Here is a 15670-nt window from a genome sequence, read left to right as displayed (position 1 = left end):
TAAAACCATATAATTAAATGTTATCTGATAGTTCATTTTAGGAAATCAGATAGAAAAAAGGTGCCATCTTATATAGTATAAATTTGTTGGACAGTAAAATCATAATTCACCACTTAAAACTCACCCTCACCGCTTGGTCCGTCAAATCCAAGCAGGCAGTTTGACCAGCTAATGCCAGATCTGAGACTCTTGTATGTCACGCTGATGCCATATCTGTACATGGTAGCAACATCGTTCATTGTCCACACTAGCTCTGTTTCATTGTAATCGGTTATGTCCGTCCAATCAAACTCATTCTACAAAATGAATTCAGCCTTGTTCTAGACTTCTATCTGGACTCACATGGTTTTGTAGATAGTTTGGACTATTCTCAACTGCTAATAAAAAAGTCAAGAAGCGTGTTTATAACGCAAGAATAGTGAAATATGATTTTTGAGTTAGCATCATTTGAAATAAGGCTGAGATTGACAACACGCATATCTGATAATCAGTGTTTTATACTAAGACCTTCAGTATTAAAATTATCAGTGGTAAGAAGAACAAAGCAGCATCAAAAAGCAGATTTTTAATCCTTGTTAAAAACATTTACAAAGAGAAACCTAGTGTAGTCTGAAACAAGCAGAAATTTATAAAGGTATTTTTAATTGAACATTAATGGAACATTTGTAACTGTTTTACACACAGATGAGGCTCACAAAAACCATCATAAACACCAACGTATATGAAGGCCGTATATTAAATATGTTAAGTATATGCCAGTATATGTTGGACATATAACATATTTTACACCCGTTGCCAATATATGTTCAGCTTTGTTGGTATAGGTTTAGAAGATAGCTACACGTAGCTTACTTTACATATGTTATCACTTACTTTACGCATGTTATCACTTACTTTACACATGTTATCACTTACTTTACACATGTTATCACTTATGTCACACATGTTATCACTTATGTTACACATGTTATCACTTGCTTTACACATGTTATCACTTGCTTTACACATGTTATCACTTACATTACACATGTTATCACTTACGTCACACATGTTATCACTTACTATACACATGTTATCACTTACTTTACACACATTATCACTTACTTTACACATGTTATCACATACTTTACACATGTTATCACTTACGTTACATATGTTATCACTTGCTTTACACATGTTATCACTTACGTTACATATGTTATCACTTACTTTACACATGTAATCATTTAATTTACACATGTTATCACTTACAATACACATTTTATCACTTACTTTACACAAGTTATCACTTAACTTACACATGTTATCACTTACTTTACACATGTTATCATTTACTTTACACATGTTATCACCTACTTTACGCATGTTATCACTTACTTTACACATGTTATCACTTATGTTACACATGTTATCACTTACTTTACACATGTTATCACTTGCTTTACACATGTTATCACTTACTTTACACATGTTATCACTTAAGTTGCACATGTTATCACTCGCTTTACACATGTTATCACTTACATTACACATGTTATCACTTATGTTACACATGCTATCATTTACTTTACACATGTTATCACTTAATTTACACATGTTATCACTTACTTTACACATGTTATCACTTACGTTACACATGTTATCACTTACTTTACACACTTTATCACTTACTTTACACATGTTATCAACAAAGTTGCACCAAAAGAGTGTGAGTGAAGCATCAGTCAGGTTCTGCTGTTGCAAGTAGATGGATACCAGTTTCCAGTTAATGGTGACTTTAGTGGGGTCATCACGAACTTCTCGCACTCGCAGCAGGCATGATGGGAGATCTGCAAATCAGAAGCAGTGCACTGCAATAACGTAGTTGTATAACTATAATAGCGTAGTTGTATAACATTATTATTATAATATTATGTTATCTATATTATAAAAATCACAGAGTGAGAGGTTATTATGATCAAAATTCAAGAGAATTTATGTGTTATTATAGTCATAAAATATATAATAGTTACAAATATTACAGGCATAGAGTGTATCTGGAGTTATTGTAGAATATTATGTTTGCGCTATGGCTTGTTATAAAATTCTGATCTTCCAATCTTGAAACTGTGGCACTGAAGATCAGTACAAAAGGTTGTTTTGAAGGAGTCTCAAACTGGTGACCTATGGTTTTCAAAAGTGGTGATTTACTGCTTGATCACTCCACCTCATTACGAAGTTGGAAACAATTACTAGTATTATAAAAACGTTGTTCCGTGATGTTAACAAATTTTTACGTGTAGGGAGGGCAGAGAGAAGAGCAGACTCACAATGGTTTATTTAGGTAATGTACAAAAAAAGCCTACGGGAAGCGATGCCAGGTTCAATCAGCAATCTTATGGCTTTAGTTTTCCATTTAAATGTGCCACGATCTATCTGATTAGAAACTCAAGAATCCGTCTTCACATGTGTCAAGGACACGTGTGGTCGATGAGTGGGCGGATTGTTTCATGAAACAATTAGCGTTGAAAATGAAAGCATTCTGAGCATTGCAGGGCTTAATTCTAGCAGTTTATAGTATTTCTAGATTACTCTAATTATAAAATGCAATTAATTACAAATTAATTATTACAAATAAATTATAAAATATTTCTAGACCATTACAATCAGAAAGTATGTCTATAATACGAGTACTAGTACCCTAGCAGTCTAGTTGTCCGTGAGTGATCACCAGGTGTGTAGATAAAGCAACAGCAATAAGTATGTGCACACTTATTCTAAAATGCCAGGACGGATGATTGGTGCAGGTGATAGAGTGCTGGACTACCAAGTTGAATGTCATCAGTTTGAATCCTGCTTATAGTAATGTTATTTTTTAATCTCTAACTGCGGCTTTTAGATGTGATAGAAATGACAGACATTGCTATTGTTATAGTAAACACTAAACACTAGTACCCTGGCAGTCCGGTTTGCCGCAAGAGACTGTTAGGTGTAATAGCTATGCGTACAATTATTCTGCATTGCTACTGTCTGGTCGATAGGCGCAGATAGAAGCGTGCAAGGCTTTTTTAGTCAAAAGTTACAAGTTCAAATCCCATGGGATAAAATATTTTTTCCAACCTTAAGCAGTAGCTTTTTACAGATGGATGCACGAACACAGCTTTTATTATATTAAAGACTAGCTGAATGCCCTGCGTTGCATAGGTAATAAAAACAGCTTGTAAACATTACATTACTTACATTACCTTACCTGATCTTACCTACTACATCACCTTTACACTACCTGCAGCTTTTTATACTGATAAACTGTTTTTATTACCCGTGCAATGCTGAGCATTCACCTTGTGAGACCTTGTGAGACCATGAGCTCTGACACCAGCTCCTTACCAGCTGGCTAGCTCGTTACGTGTGACACAATATCGTTATATGGATTTTAAGTGATGTAAATAATATCTTAACTATTATTGATCGTTATGTTCAATTAAATGCATAATCTAATAAAGAATCTCGATGCCTCTAGAAGTGAAGGTTCGTTACTTCAACTTTATCACTATAATCGGACAGACAAACGATGACAGACGCTCATATTTATACAGTATTAGCGGAATTCCTAGAGTTTCACGGTTATTAAAAACAGCTTATAAACAGCTGCAGGTATTATAGTTGCCTGTCACTTGCCATTAGCCTGGCACATTGCCAATGGCTAATTTGAGTAAGCTAGTATTGTGTAACTTACTAATAAGAGCCGTGAGAGCAAGCATAAAAAATAATGCACTGTAACGGAGAGCGGTATGCTTATTTTTATCCCCATAGAGACATATATCGCCCAATTAATCCATCAACCTCGTGTAGCTCAATGGTTTAGTATATCATCTAGGGAATGGAAAGTTCCCAGATCAAATCTTCTGTGATACAGATTCTTCATTTTAAAATTTAACAGATACAGCTAAATAGGCAGACATTCGAACAGGTGACAGACTTTGATATTTATATAGGCATACTGATTATAGTCTGTATCTATGCAATAGCCGTAATGTACCTGTACTATGGTTATTGACTGTCGTTTAAGATGCCTTCATTGGGAAAAAACCAATGTAAAACTACTCACAAATCATATCTGAGTCTGATGGCACATTTAAAGAAGAGCTGCCACTGCCTAATTCATTAACAGCGTAAACTGTTAGATTAGAATCAGTAGGAGGAACACAGGCTGTGCCTTCTCGCAAGTTCGCCGGCAATTTCTCATCTTCAAGGGTATAACCAGTAACTATACCGTTTCCCCCATTATGGGGCTCCAATCCCTGCAAATTGAAAATAACTTTATTACGAAGTTTAAGGATGGTATTGGGCAAAGCTTTAGTAAATTTTATCAGCAAGTATCAGTATTTTTTATATCATTTGTGATTGTTTTTGAGTTATGAGGTGATCTGACTGCCTGGATGTTTCAAGATTGAAATCGACAAAACTTGAACGCGGTTAAAACTCTCAGATCAAGTGAAAGTGCGATTATGATGTCTACAGTTGTAAAGAGACCGACAGAATAGAGACACGTAACACTGCAACTTGAATGCAATAGCGGAATTCAACTATAACAATGATAGCGATTAGTGGCGCCATTTTGGCACAGTTTTTTGTGCACTTAAACCGCGATCAAGTTTGGTCAATTTTAACCGTGAAACATCCTGGAAGTCAGATCATCTCAAACGTCAAAAATGATCACAAATGATAAAAAATACCAATACTTTCTTATAGAATCTATTAAAATTTTGGGTGATTTAATCTTTAACAAATTGGAGTATTGAATGCTAGATTTTCAAAAGAATGTTTATGCATCTTTCCTAAAGCTTCTTACCTTCCAGTAGATGCTGACTCTTCGACAGCTCACACTTCCAGTCTGAGTAAAAGAATTTGGGTGGAAGAACGGACCATGAGATGGAGCTAAAATATATTGATACATTCACATGTAACTCTTTTATGGTGTTGGCTTTGGTTTTAGTTTCACCATTCTGCTTAGCATTGTGTTGGACATAGAGTATTCCTTGCATTGTTTTACCAGTTCAGTTTAACCAGCATATTGCTGCTTGCAATAAATGCAATACAGTGAACTTATTGTGACTTTATTGTGTATTTTAGCATTTAATATAATATTTACTATAAACTTTAATTTCTTATATGTATATAACTATGTAACTAGATTTATAACTTTATTTCGTTAGCCAAGGGTCTTAAGATTGATAACGTCGTAAAAGGAAGAAATTAGAATCATAACCATAATCATAAGCAGATCGTAACCACTCAGTACACTAAAGTTACTATAGGTAACTATAGCTACTAAAGTTATTATATGATTTTATTCTTGATATTCTGTAGGCCTACACTATGTTTATAAAGTTTTGATGTTTTATACTAGGTGGTGTTTGCATTAGATAATTAATATGGGTTTCAATACCTCGTTATACAACATTTTCACCTTACGATGCAAACATGAGAAAAAACTAATGTCGTATGGCGAGAGTTCACTGTACTACTAACATGAACGAATATATCGATCAACTACTGGTAGGAATAGCGCAACATATATCATGTGAGCAGAGCAGCTCAAACATTTGAAAAACTATACATGTTGCTACAGATAGATAATCTAGACTCTAATCTTGCTTAAATGTACTAACAGTTGTAAAATCTATACTTGAATTTCATATAAATGCACCAAGAGCCTCAGTAAGTATCTAAATGTTAAACTCATAGATGAACACTAGCAGCTGTGTTATCTATATTTCGATTTAATTCATATACACCAGCAGGTATAGTGTCTATACTACAGTTTCATTTATACATACAACCAGCTATAGTATATATAATCTAAACTCACACATACACAACAGCCTCTATAATAGCCATAATCTAAGCTTATATACCAGCAGCTGTAATAGCTATATTCTAATCATTCTATTTGATTTATAACCGAAGCCCCCACATGCATCAACAAGTGTAGTACGCACGTTCTAATTCTACTGATGTATGCCAAAAGTTGAATCTTCAAGATTATTTTGTAGTTACATACCTCTATTAGCTACATAAAGCTTATACCTAAAATTCCTGCATTTAATATGCTATATATTATATAAATGTTTACTTGCTATTGTTTGCTTGTTTGTTTGTAGTCAGTGATTATGCATGTGTGTAACGTAATGATGAGTCTATGTTCTTACTTTAGTCCCTAGAACTAGTGGTCTGGAACACCTGACCTGTAAACAACAGGTTGGGGGTTTAATTCCCAACAAAGGCCACTGATGGAGACAGGAATGATCTTTAACCTTAAAGTACTCTCTGACACTGGGCATGTCTTCAGTCATCGAGATTCTCTTGCCACTGGGCTCAAACATGCCTGGCCAAGATCAGAGAGCCGTGGTTTGTACAGGAACACTCTTAAAAACTTGCCCAAGCTAAGCAGACATCACACACGATCTTCAAGGGCTTGCTCATACACAAATTACTAGTCAGACTGGTTCAGACCAATGTGGTGCGATGTGCTGCGCTCTGCTATACAAGCTTATGCAGGCGTGCGATTGATGTGAACCGGGATAGGTATGAAATCGCAGAATGACACAACTATTCCTGCGCGCACTCCTCAAGAACATTGTCCTGACCCGTCCTGCACTAGCTACCCTAGACTAGTATTGATGTGAATCGAGTACGCAGCATAATCTCAGACTCATCATGTGTCCTACCAATGAATGACTCTGTGATTGTGGAGTGTTCGCAGAGCACCTCGCCCGGCAGACATACGACATTGATCTGAACCAGGCCTAAGAGAACTTTATCAAAACCCAAACAGCTGTAACAAAAGACTGACATACACTATGCATACATAAGTTTGAAGAGCATGGATAAAGTTGGCAAACTTACCTAAAGCCTTAGTTTTAAAGATGATCACTTTAGGGTCACTCCAATGCTCCGCTGTAACTATGCGCTGAGTAACCGTCAGATTGTAGTCAGTGTGTGGTAATAACGAGGTCAAGTTGATCCAAATAGGTTTGCTCAAGTCAATGTTTGACCCGTTTTGTTGTAGCCCGAAGATTCCCTCTATGGTCTTTGACCGGTCAGCTTCGTAAATCTATATAATACAGTAAAACTGTTTTTGATTATACTTTTGTACTGCTCATAGACATCTATAACAACGCTTTATAAAATAAATCACATAGAGTTGCTGCAACTACTCTATAAATAAAATATGTTGGTGATAAGGCTATTGTGAGCACTACAGAGTATAGACTACTACTGTCTAAAGGTTGATGTAGCTATTACAGAGTATAGCATGCGACTGTCTAAAGGTTATTGTAGTAGCTATTACAGAGTATAGAATGCTATTGTTTAAAGGTTATTGGAATCGCTACAGAGTATAGAATGCTACTGTCTAAAGTTTATTGCCACTACCATACAAAATAAGTGAATCAACTGTCTCCAGTGTATCACAAGTACCACAAAGCAAGGCACAGAATGCAAAAGGGAAACTTGATGCCGACACAGCTGCGCAAATCTGTTTGGTGGCAAAAAACTCAAATAATCTTAAAAGAGAAACTTTTCTAGTAATGTTCAAAGACACTCAAATCTTCTAACAGCATTCTGAGATATCTAATTCAAGCTCTTTTAACCGATACCAATAAACGACTAATTTTATTTTTTATTTTATAAATGGTTGTTGACCAAAATGCTTAAATACCACTTAATTCAGCTGCATGCTCTTCTTTAGTTTGGCAGAAGTTTTACAGGAATTTAGACCAATGTTTCTGACAACGCGTAAGAATTCTAACAACTTGAAGCCAACTTGCTTGTACCGTCGAGTGAAAAGCTAGACAGTTCAGAAACAGACAAAAATGATTGACAGAGAATCACAAAGAAGTGATCACATCAATTTGAATTGAAGAAGGCAAACTCTTACCTTTATCAGCTATAAATGAATAAGTAGAAAAGAGATGAAAACATATACCAGCAGATATAACAAATGAAAATACTGCTCTTCTGCTCAACTATGTATATGACCAGTTGCAAGCAGGAGGTTCAATTCCTGGTAATATTTAAAACAGCTTTTTCACACAGGTATCAGCTTACATATTTCATAGAATTAACACCAATCATATTTTAGTTTATCTTTCATCTGACAAATTAAATTCATCGCAATTACCAAAACGTCAACCAACACCCTTTTTTAGAACTTCTGTATTTTGGGATACAAAACCACAATAAATAAGTACATGTATTTGTTATTATTCTTATTTATATGTTTTATTAATATAACTGCTTTTTATATTATGATGAACAAAGATGTAGATTTATCAAAGAAGTTGCAAAAAACTTTGTGTGAAATAGTTCCACATGAATTTTCATGATATTATATTTCTATTTTTCTGAAGTACATTTTAGACTTTTAGATCAAGCTCTTAGAACTTTCTTTTCCTTTTATAACTTTTGGGCTCATAAAACTTTTATGTCATTGGAAAAATACCTCAACTGGTTGGAAGAGAAATTTTAAAAGAAATGTCACTAGTCTATAGATGATAGAGTATATTAGAGCCCTGAGGCAGATATCATTCACAAACGCCTATTATTATTACTAGTGCCCTAGCAGTCTAGTCGGCCATCTTAGATCGCCACATATGTACATCACTGTACATACAACTATTCTGGAATGCCAGGAAGCGAATCATTGAGGTGTTAGAGTACTTGTCTACCGTGCCTATAGTCATGAGTACAAATCCTGTACAATGCAATCTTTTTTCCTACCCCAACCGCGGCTTCGGACAGACAGACAAATACAGTTCTTATTGTAGTAATGATGATTAGGCAGCTGTACATATTGTATTATACATGTACAGAGGAGAGTCGTAGTTCAGTGGTTAGGGTGCTAGCTAATAACCAATAGGTCAGTGGTCGAGTCACTTAAGGACCATCGATGGTGCAAGGAAGGGCATCCAACAGCAGTTGCTCCTGTGTCAAATCTAGCCGAGTGATTGGTAACTAAATCGTCTACTCACCTACGCTCCAGCATGAATGAGGAGGATGGCTAGCAACCCTACAGGACTAAAAACAAAACCCCGCAAACGGCTGTAGAGCCGTTGCTAATGCCAATGGAAAATGGTATTAAAAATCAACTTATAAACAATGAGCAGTAATGAGAGTTGCCTGCCACTTGCTGGCAGACAACTCTCCAGCAAGTGGCAGGCCATTGCCAAGTGACCTGGCACATTGGCAATGAAAAATTCCAGTAAGCTAGTAGGCTTCTAATGACGGTACGCCATTACGTTGTGTCAGCAATGTCAGCTACGCTATTTTAATACTAGCTATAGATGGAGGGACACACATACACACATACTTCGAGAAATATACATATAGACATATATATATATATATATATATATATGTATATATATATATGTATATATATATATATATGTATATGTATATATGTATATGTATATATATATATGTATATGTATATGTATATGTATATGTATATGTATATGTATATGTATATATATATGACTCAATACTGCGAGTTTTTATTGAGACGCCATTTGCAGCTAGCTGGCTGTTGGCTCACAGAAAAGCTCTACAGCCGTTTGCCAAACTAGGAGGCACAGCTAGTATATGTATATACACACATATATTAGGAGGTACAAACTAGGAGGTACAGCTAGTATATGTATATACACACATATATTAGGAGGTACAAACTAGGAGGTACAGCTAGTATATGTATATACACACATATATTAGGAGGTACAAACTAGGAGGTACAGCTAGTATATGTATATACACACATATATTAGGAGGTACAAACTAGGAGGTACAGCTAGTATATGTATATACACACATATATTTATCAAATATATATCTTTACTTTGTACTCACAAGGTTTGATTCTTGCAGAGCAGTAAAAGGACACAACAGTTTCTTTACACCAGCACCATTCAACTACCTCACAGAACTTAGGAATAATTGGGCAGTTACTTATTGCACATGGCGGTCTCTGAGGGAGCACGCGACTGCTTGGGCACTAGGTTTGATAAGGATCTTAAGCTACGACTTTTGTAGATGCGTCGACAAAATTGCTCTTATCTGCTGTCAATTCAATGAAGTCAGCTTGACCTGATCATCATGTACCAGCATGTAATTTTTTAAAAGCAAAATCTACTATATTTCTCTCATCTTCAATTGAAACCCAAACTGTTCATGCGTACACAATTGTGTAACCCCTACACATAGGAAATCTGAAGTACCTGTTGTTAAAACCTTCTTCAATTATAGTACATTCATGATTGCATTTAATTGAACCAACTAACAAGCATGCTCAGTCAATTAGCCAAACTTCTCAACCTAAGATGATCTTGGACTTCTAAACAATTAGTTTGCTTACGTTCTCAACATCGGGAGTTAACTCCTCATTGATAGTAATATTCATTATGTATTGTAAGCCATTGCCTCTGCAGCTAATGCGGTAGTAAGGAGTCTTTACGCATTCCTGGTTATACCGAATAAATACGTTTGTGCTCTCTACTGGCTGTATTAGCGATAGATTGGGTCTTGACAACTTGACTGCAACAAAGTGAATGTTCATAGATTAGCTAATAACTCATTAAATTGACAGTTATGAGAGGCTTAGCTAAAAACTGTCGAGGTCAAATTTCTAGAGTGAAAAAACTTGGTACACAGACACATGAATAGAAAATAGGCAAGCATTTATATTAACATAGTGCATTATTTTAACTCAATATCTGGTGTTTCATGCCAATAGAAAAACAGAGAACATTAAGCATCTTTTGCTGACTTAGATGATAGTCAAATTACTATACTTCAAGCTTTCTCAAAACCTCTGACTGAAACTATCAAAACCAAATCTGCAAAATTATTTTTAGACTATGAAACTAACAGATGTATATCTTGAAGTAGAACTTCAACAAGTAGCTCATATGTAACAAGACATGTAACCATTTGTGCTAGAACTAAGGTAAGGCAGAGCTAAGCAGACTATGGTACTATGTATGGGAAGGTGCAACAAGCAGTGTTTCTTAACTCGGATCACTCTACACGCTGGGTGGCGAACCATGCAAACAGATTTCATTTGATAGGCAGTGTTAATATTTTTCAATTTCCTTATTGGTGAACAAGTCAAAAAATTATTAATTTTAATAATTACATTTCAATGCTGGTAGAATGCTGGTAGTATGGTAGTATTTCAATGCTGGTAGGTTTCTACATCTAACACATTTCACAGTTACTGTGTAGTATACCGTGTCAGTTACACTTGCTACATCTAACACTGATTGTAATTATTTTATAGAATACCTCAAGCATCGCAAATAATGTGCTGAAACACAAACTACACGGTTTCTGTTCTGAGAATATTTAGAATCAGCTATATGTTGAGTACTTGGAAATGATTTGGTTACCTTGATCCATAGTAAAGTTAACCTCAGTAGAAGTCGTGCCATAATCATTAGTTCCATTGATTAAAGCAACATATCTTCCAAGCCAATGAATTGGATCGGGTTGTATTTTGGTGGTATTTGTTGGAGCACACTCACGATAGCTAGATAAGACATGCAGCCAAACTATGAATATATTGCATGCTAAATGTTGATTCACAGTTCGTCTAAACTAATGGGCTAGAGCTAGCAGGTCTAAGCAACAATGCACTTTTAAAGGGTTGCTCATTTCAAATTTTAAATACTTTATCAGAAAGTATTTAAAAGATTTAAGGATATTTTTCCATCAGTTGAGATTTTGTTTGTTGTTTTAGGTTACCTGACTGCCAGGATGATTTAGGATTAAAATCAACAAAACTGTTTTGCAGTTGAAGTGCCCAGAAAAAGACTTGTCCAGACTTACCCAAAAAAGATGTAATAACTGTGCATATTGTTTATAAGTGATAAATATATGGACTCGTCAGCATTGGGTACTTATATGTTTACACAGGATTTAGAGAGAAATAATGGGACAATTTCTAGCCAACATTTCTTTCAATGGTTTAAAATGTCTACATCAATGTACTTAAGGTTATGTTTGAAGTTTTAATAAGAAATATGTCAATAGAGACGGCTAACACTGCAGTTTGAACGCAATGGCTGATGTTATAACAAAATGGATAAAAATTAAGTGCAACTTTTGACATTATTTTTAGAGAAGTATTTTTTCTCTGGGCCTTTTAACTGTGATCATGTGCTGACGATTTTAATTTCAAAACATCCTGGCATTCAGAATGCCTAAAACAGCAAACAAATTCTACAATGATAAAAAATATATACACTTTTAAAATTTGCGTGAGTGGCTGTTGAAATTTACTTTTATCAAAAAACAAAATAACAACAATAAAGGTCATAGAATAAGGGCAATGTTAAACTTGTATCACATGAGACAGTTAAAATACGAGAATAAAAATGTACAAACAATAGATAAAAAACTGGTTGCCTTTTTAATCTGGCAAAGGTACCTATTATTGTTTGATGCGAATTTAAGCAAAATTTAAAGAAATTAAATTTAAAGAATTTAAGCTAGTTTCTATATCAAACATAAAACCAATTTGACATGAACGAAGCAAAAATTGACTTGAACTTTATTTTTTTCTGACAAAATAATCCCTGAAGTTTTCACCATGACTAAATCTTCACTCTATCAATGCCAGCATTGTATTGGATTAGGGCATTATAAAAATATTTGCACCAAAAGGTTGGGCAAAAAGTCAATTGCTGCTGTCTGCTTTTAAGTTATAATGCATAATTTATTTGTTTTTACCAAACTTAGTTTGTGAGCTAAAAGCTTCAAAACGACTAAGACAACATTTTCAGGAATAGTACTTCATTAGCCACCTTTTCGAGACTTAGTTCAATGAGATCAGTAAATGCATTTAATAAAAACATTGCAGTAGTTGCAAATTTCTGCATCAAGTTTGCTTTATGTAAGTAGGGGAAACAACTGAACCACATCTGTCATTAGTAAAACTAGACCGTTATCATTTTTTTTCATATTTGCACACCAACGGGCTTAGTTCCTAGCTCCTCACTTCTTGACACAAAGGTTTGCAAAGGTCTGTTTTAGTGAAAGCAATAGCAGCATGCTGAGTATATAGAACCCATGCAGAAACACTGAACTGCCATTCAATTCATTCAAACTTAAAGACGAGATTGTGTAAGACATGCCAGTACAGGAGAAAAATGGAGCAGGCGGGTGTTGTGTGAGGTTTTGTCCTGATCTAAGGGCCATAAAACTATAATTTTCGGTGGTAAGCGGCACAAATGAGGATTGTCAAAGCTGGTTGAGGGTTTCACACGTGTTTAACAATTGAATAATATGTCTGTTTGTACCGGGATGAAGAAATCCAACACAATTTGGTTTGGTAAATTTGAAGTCGCAAGACATGTTTAAGATAGGTTGATAGTCAAGAAAGACTGGTTCTGAAAATCCGTACGAGTTAACTCCAACAAGAGACACTGAAAAGCCCTCCATGAGACCACCAATTGAGTCTTGGTCCAAAACCAACTGATTATTCCCCGGATGGGAGACACTACAAAATGTGAGGTTTGTTGGAGGTTAGAGAAAGAGAAAGTGATGGAAAAGAGATGTAAGATAAGACCAAGAGCATTTGTCAATCTGGTTACCAGGTACATAAAGGTACATAAAAGTACATAAAGGTACGAAAGACCTACCGGATAATCTCCACTGTGCTAGAAAAGGTAATCAAGCGAAACTTGAGGATATTGAATGGGATGTGTGGCATTAGAAAGCAGCCGTTACGACATAAAAGTACATGATAGTCAGACAACCCCTTATTCTAACCAATTGCTATGGAATGCATAATTTAGCACAGTTACCTTGCATTTGGGGTCCTGCTGCTTATATCAAATAGGATAAACATTTGTAAATGTCAATAACTGCAAGGAAGCTAACGAGGACACAATCACTATGTTTCTATGATGTGGATTTGGAGTTGTGCCCACGTTGAGTTACCGCGTGAGAAATTTCAATGGACATTCGCATGATGCAGATTAACGTAGCTCTTTTTTACAAAAGATTAGAATTTCTACATGAAAGGTCATGGGTAGGTCAGAAGGTCATAGCGGCGCCTTCAGAACTGCTCAAGTCAAATAAGAAAAACTGAAATGTGGTAAATGTTTAAAATGGAATAGCTAGTCAGCTATTTTCTTGTACGTCATTTGCAAGCATGAAATATTTGGTAAATATTTGTGAGTAGCAAAACTCGCTTAACTTCTTAATTTTTGCTGATTCCATCTTTGAGATGACTCAGACTTGTAGACTAACCGCGTCATAGAAACATGATGATAGAGTATGAGCCAAGAATAGCTATCTAACGCAATACAATGTCGTTAGCAAACACAAATCTCTTCAAACACTTTACTAACTAGCAATGAACACGCTACAGCTGATGTAAAAAGAAACGTCTAAAGCTGCAATAAAGACCTGACATTTTTGGTGATAAATTCACTCAAATACTTGTGCTAAATAAAGAAAATCTTTAAATAAGAAGAAAAACATAGACAAAGTATTGGTAATAAAACAATTTGTGTTGCAAGTTAGTCTAATTCAATCTGTGCATCTTGTGTAATTATTTTTACTTTTTACAGATATAGAGTTTAACCAGAACATTTCCGCAGAGATACACGAATGTGTGGAGTATACAAGTTGCAAAGATTGAATTAGCCAAGCTTGAGCTTTTGAAGTGCAGTGAGACCTCCACCAAAACATTCCAAGGCAGCACACAGTGCAGTCTTCTAAGTCTTTGCGGTAGCGACATACACATACAGTAAGTTGAAGAGCATAAAGAAGTTGACAGTACAGACAAAGTTATTAAAAACGTTTAGTTTACAGTAAAGTCTAGCAGGCGCATGCTCATTCCGACTTACCTGTTCAATTCCTCATTAAACCATTCCCCGCTTTTAAACAAGATAAAATTATAGGATGTTCGAGCACACTAACAAAAGCGCATGGATTGTAACCATGCACAGGTAGAATATCATGCCAAATAAAACACACTCAACATGCCCTCGGGAATTATAGCTTGTATTATTTCTCTGTGACAATGCTTCTATAGTTTCAACTAAGTTGGCATGCAATTGTTTAAAAGGTGTCAAGCTGTGTACTTGTTAGAGGGTCAATGTAGCAAATAGTCTAGTTTCAAAATAATTTGCTGAAAGCTCTACATCTATAGAAAGTAAAGAATTTTTAGTAAGTAGTCAGCAATGCCAACAGGTGCCAGCAGATGCTAGCAGGTGTCAGCTGATGCTAGCAATTGCCAGCAAGTGCCAACAGGTGCCAGCAGGTGCCAGCAGGTGCCTGCAGGTGCCAGCAGGTGCCAGCCAGTGCCAGCAGGTGCCACTAGGCTCAAGCAGGTACACGCGCATTTAAACTTACCTATGCCAGATTTCTGAAGGACAGTCTTCAAAACTTTCAAGTAACAATAAAGCTAACAATTGTGACAGCTTGCCATCAAGCTCACTCTGAGTAGAGCAACTTGAACATTTGTTTCTGTGAAGATGCAATATTTTCAGAAAATAATAATTCTGAAGTATTTTAGTTTTACGAAAGGCTTCCAAACTTGGTTAGTACCAAACAAACTTAAGAGTAAAGCATCTTATGTACACTTCTTATACATTTCATTATTTACGAACAATTCTTT

General features: G+C 35.5%; 1 protein-coding gene across 8 annotated transcripts in view; it reads right to left on the bottom strand.

The window, feature by feature from the left end:
- LOC137389821 (uncharacterized) overlaps positions 1 to 15670 on the bottom strand; it is a 61748-nt gene that overhangs the window by 17161 nt on the left and 28917 nt on the right. For 2 of the 8 annotated variants that reach the window (XM_068075940.1, XM_068075943.1), the window contains exons 6-14: positions 14898 to 14927; positions 13683 to 13700; positions 13341 to 13540; positions 10397 to 10575; positions 6889 to 7096; positions 4832 to 4917; positions 4088 to 4280; positions 1672 to 1829; positions 125 to 296 (exon numbers count right to left, since the gene is read on the bottom strand). In XM_068075940.1, coding sequence (XP_067932041.1) covers positions 125 to 296; positions 1672 to 1829; positions 4088 to 4280; positions 4832 to 4917; positions 6889 to 7096; positions 10397 to 10575; positions 13341 to 13540; positions 13683 to 13700; positions 14898 to 14927 — 1244 coding nt within the window. Of the gene's footprint in view, positions 1 to 124; positions 297 to 1671; positions 1830 to 4087; positions 4281 to 4831; positions 4918 to 6888; positions 7097 to 10396; positions 10576 to 11429; positions 11570 to 13340; positions 13541 to 13682; positions 13701 to 13847; positions 13866 to 14897; positions 14928 to 15405; positions 15439 to 15670 lie in introns of all 8 variants that reach the window. The other 6 variants (XM_068075945.1, XM_068075944.1, XM_068075941.1 and 3 more) reach the window with 6 other exon arrangements.

The sequence above is a fragment of the Watersipora subatra genome, chromosome 3, assembly GCF_963576615.1.
Source record: "Watersipora subatra chromosome 3, tzWatSuba1.1, whole genome shotgun sequence".
Lineage (NCBI taxonomy): Eukaryota > Metazoa > Bryozoa > Gymnolaemata > Cheilostomatida > Watersiporidae > Watersipora > Watersipora subatra.
The sequence above is the reverse complement of the archived record's forward strand: the minus strand, read 5'-3'. Positions and strand labels throughout refer to the sequence as shown.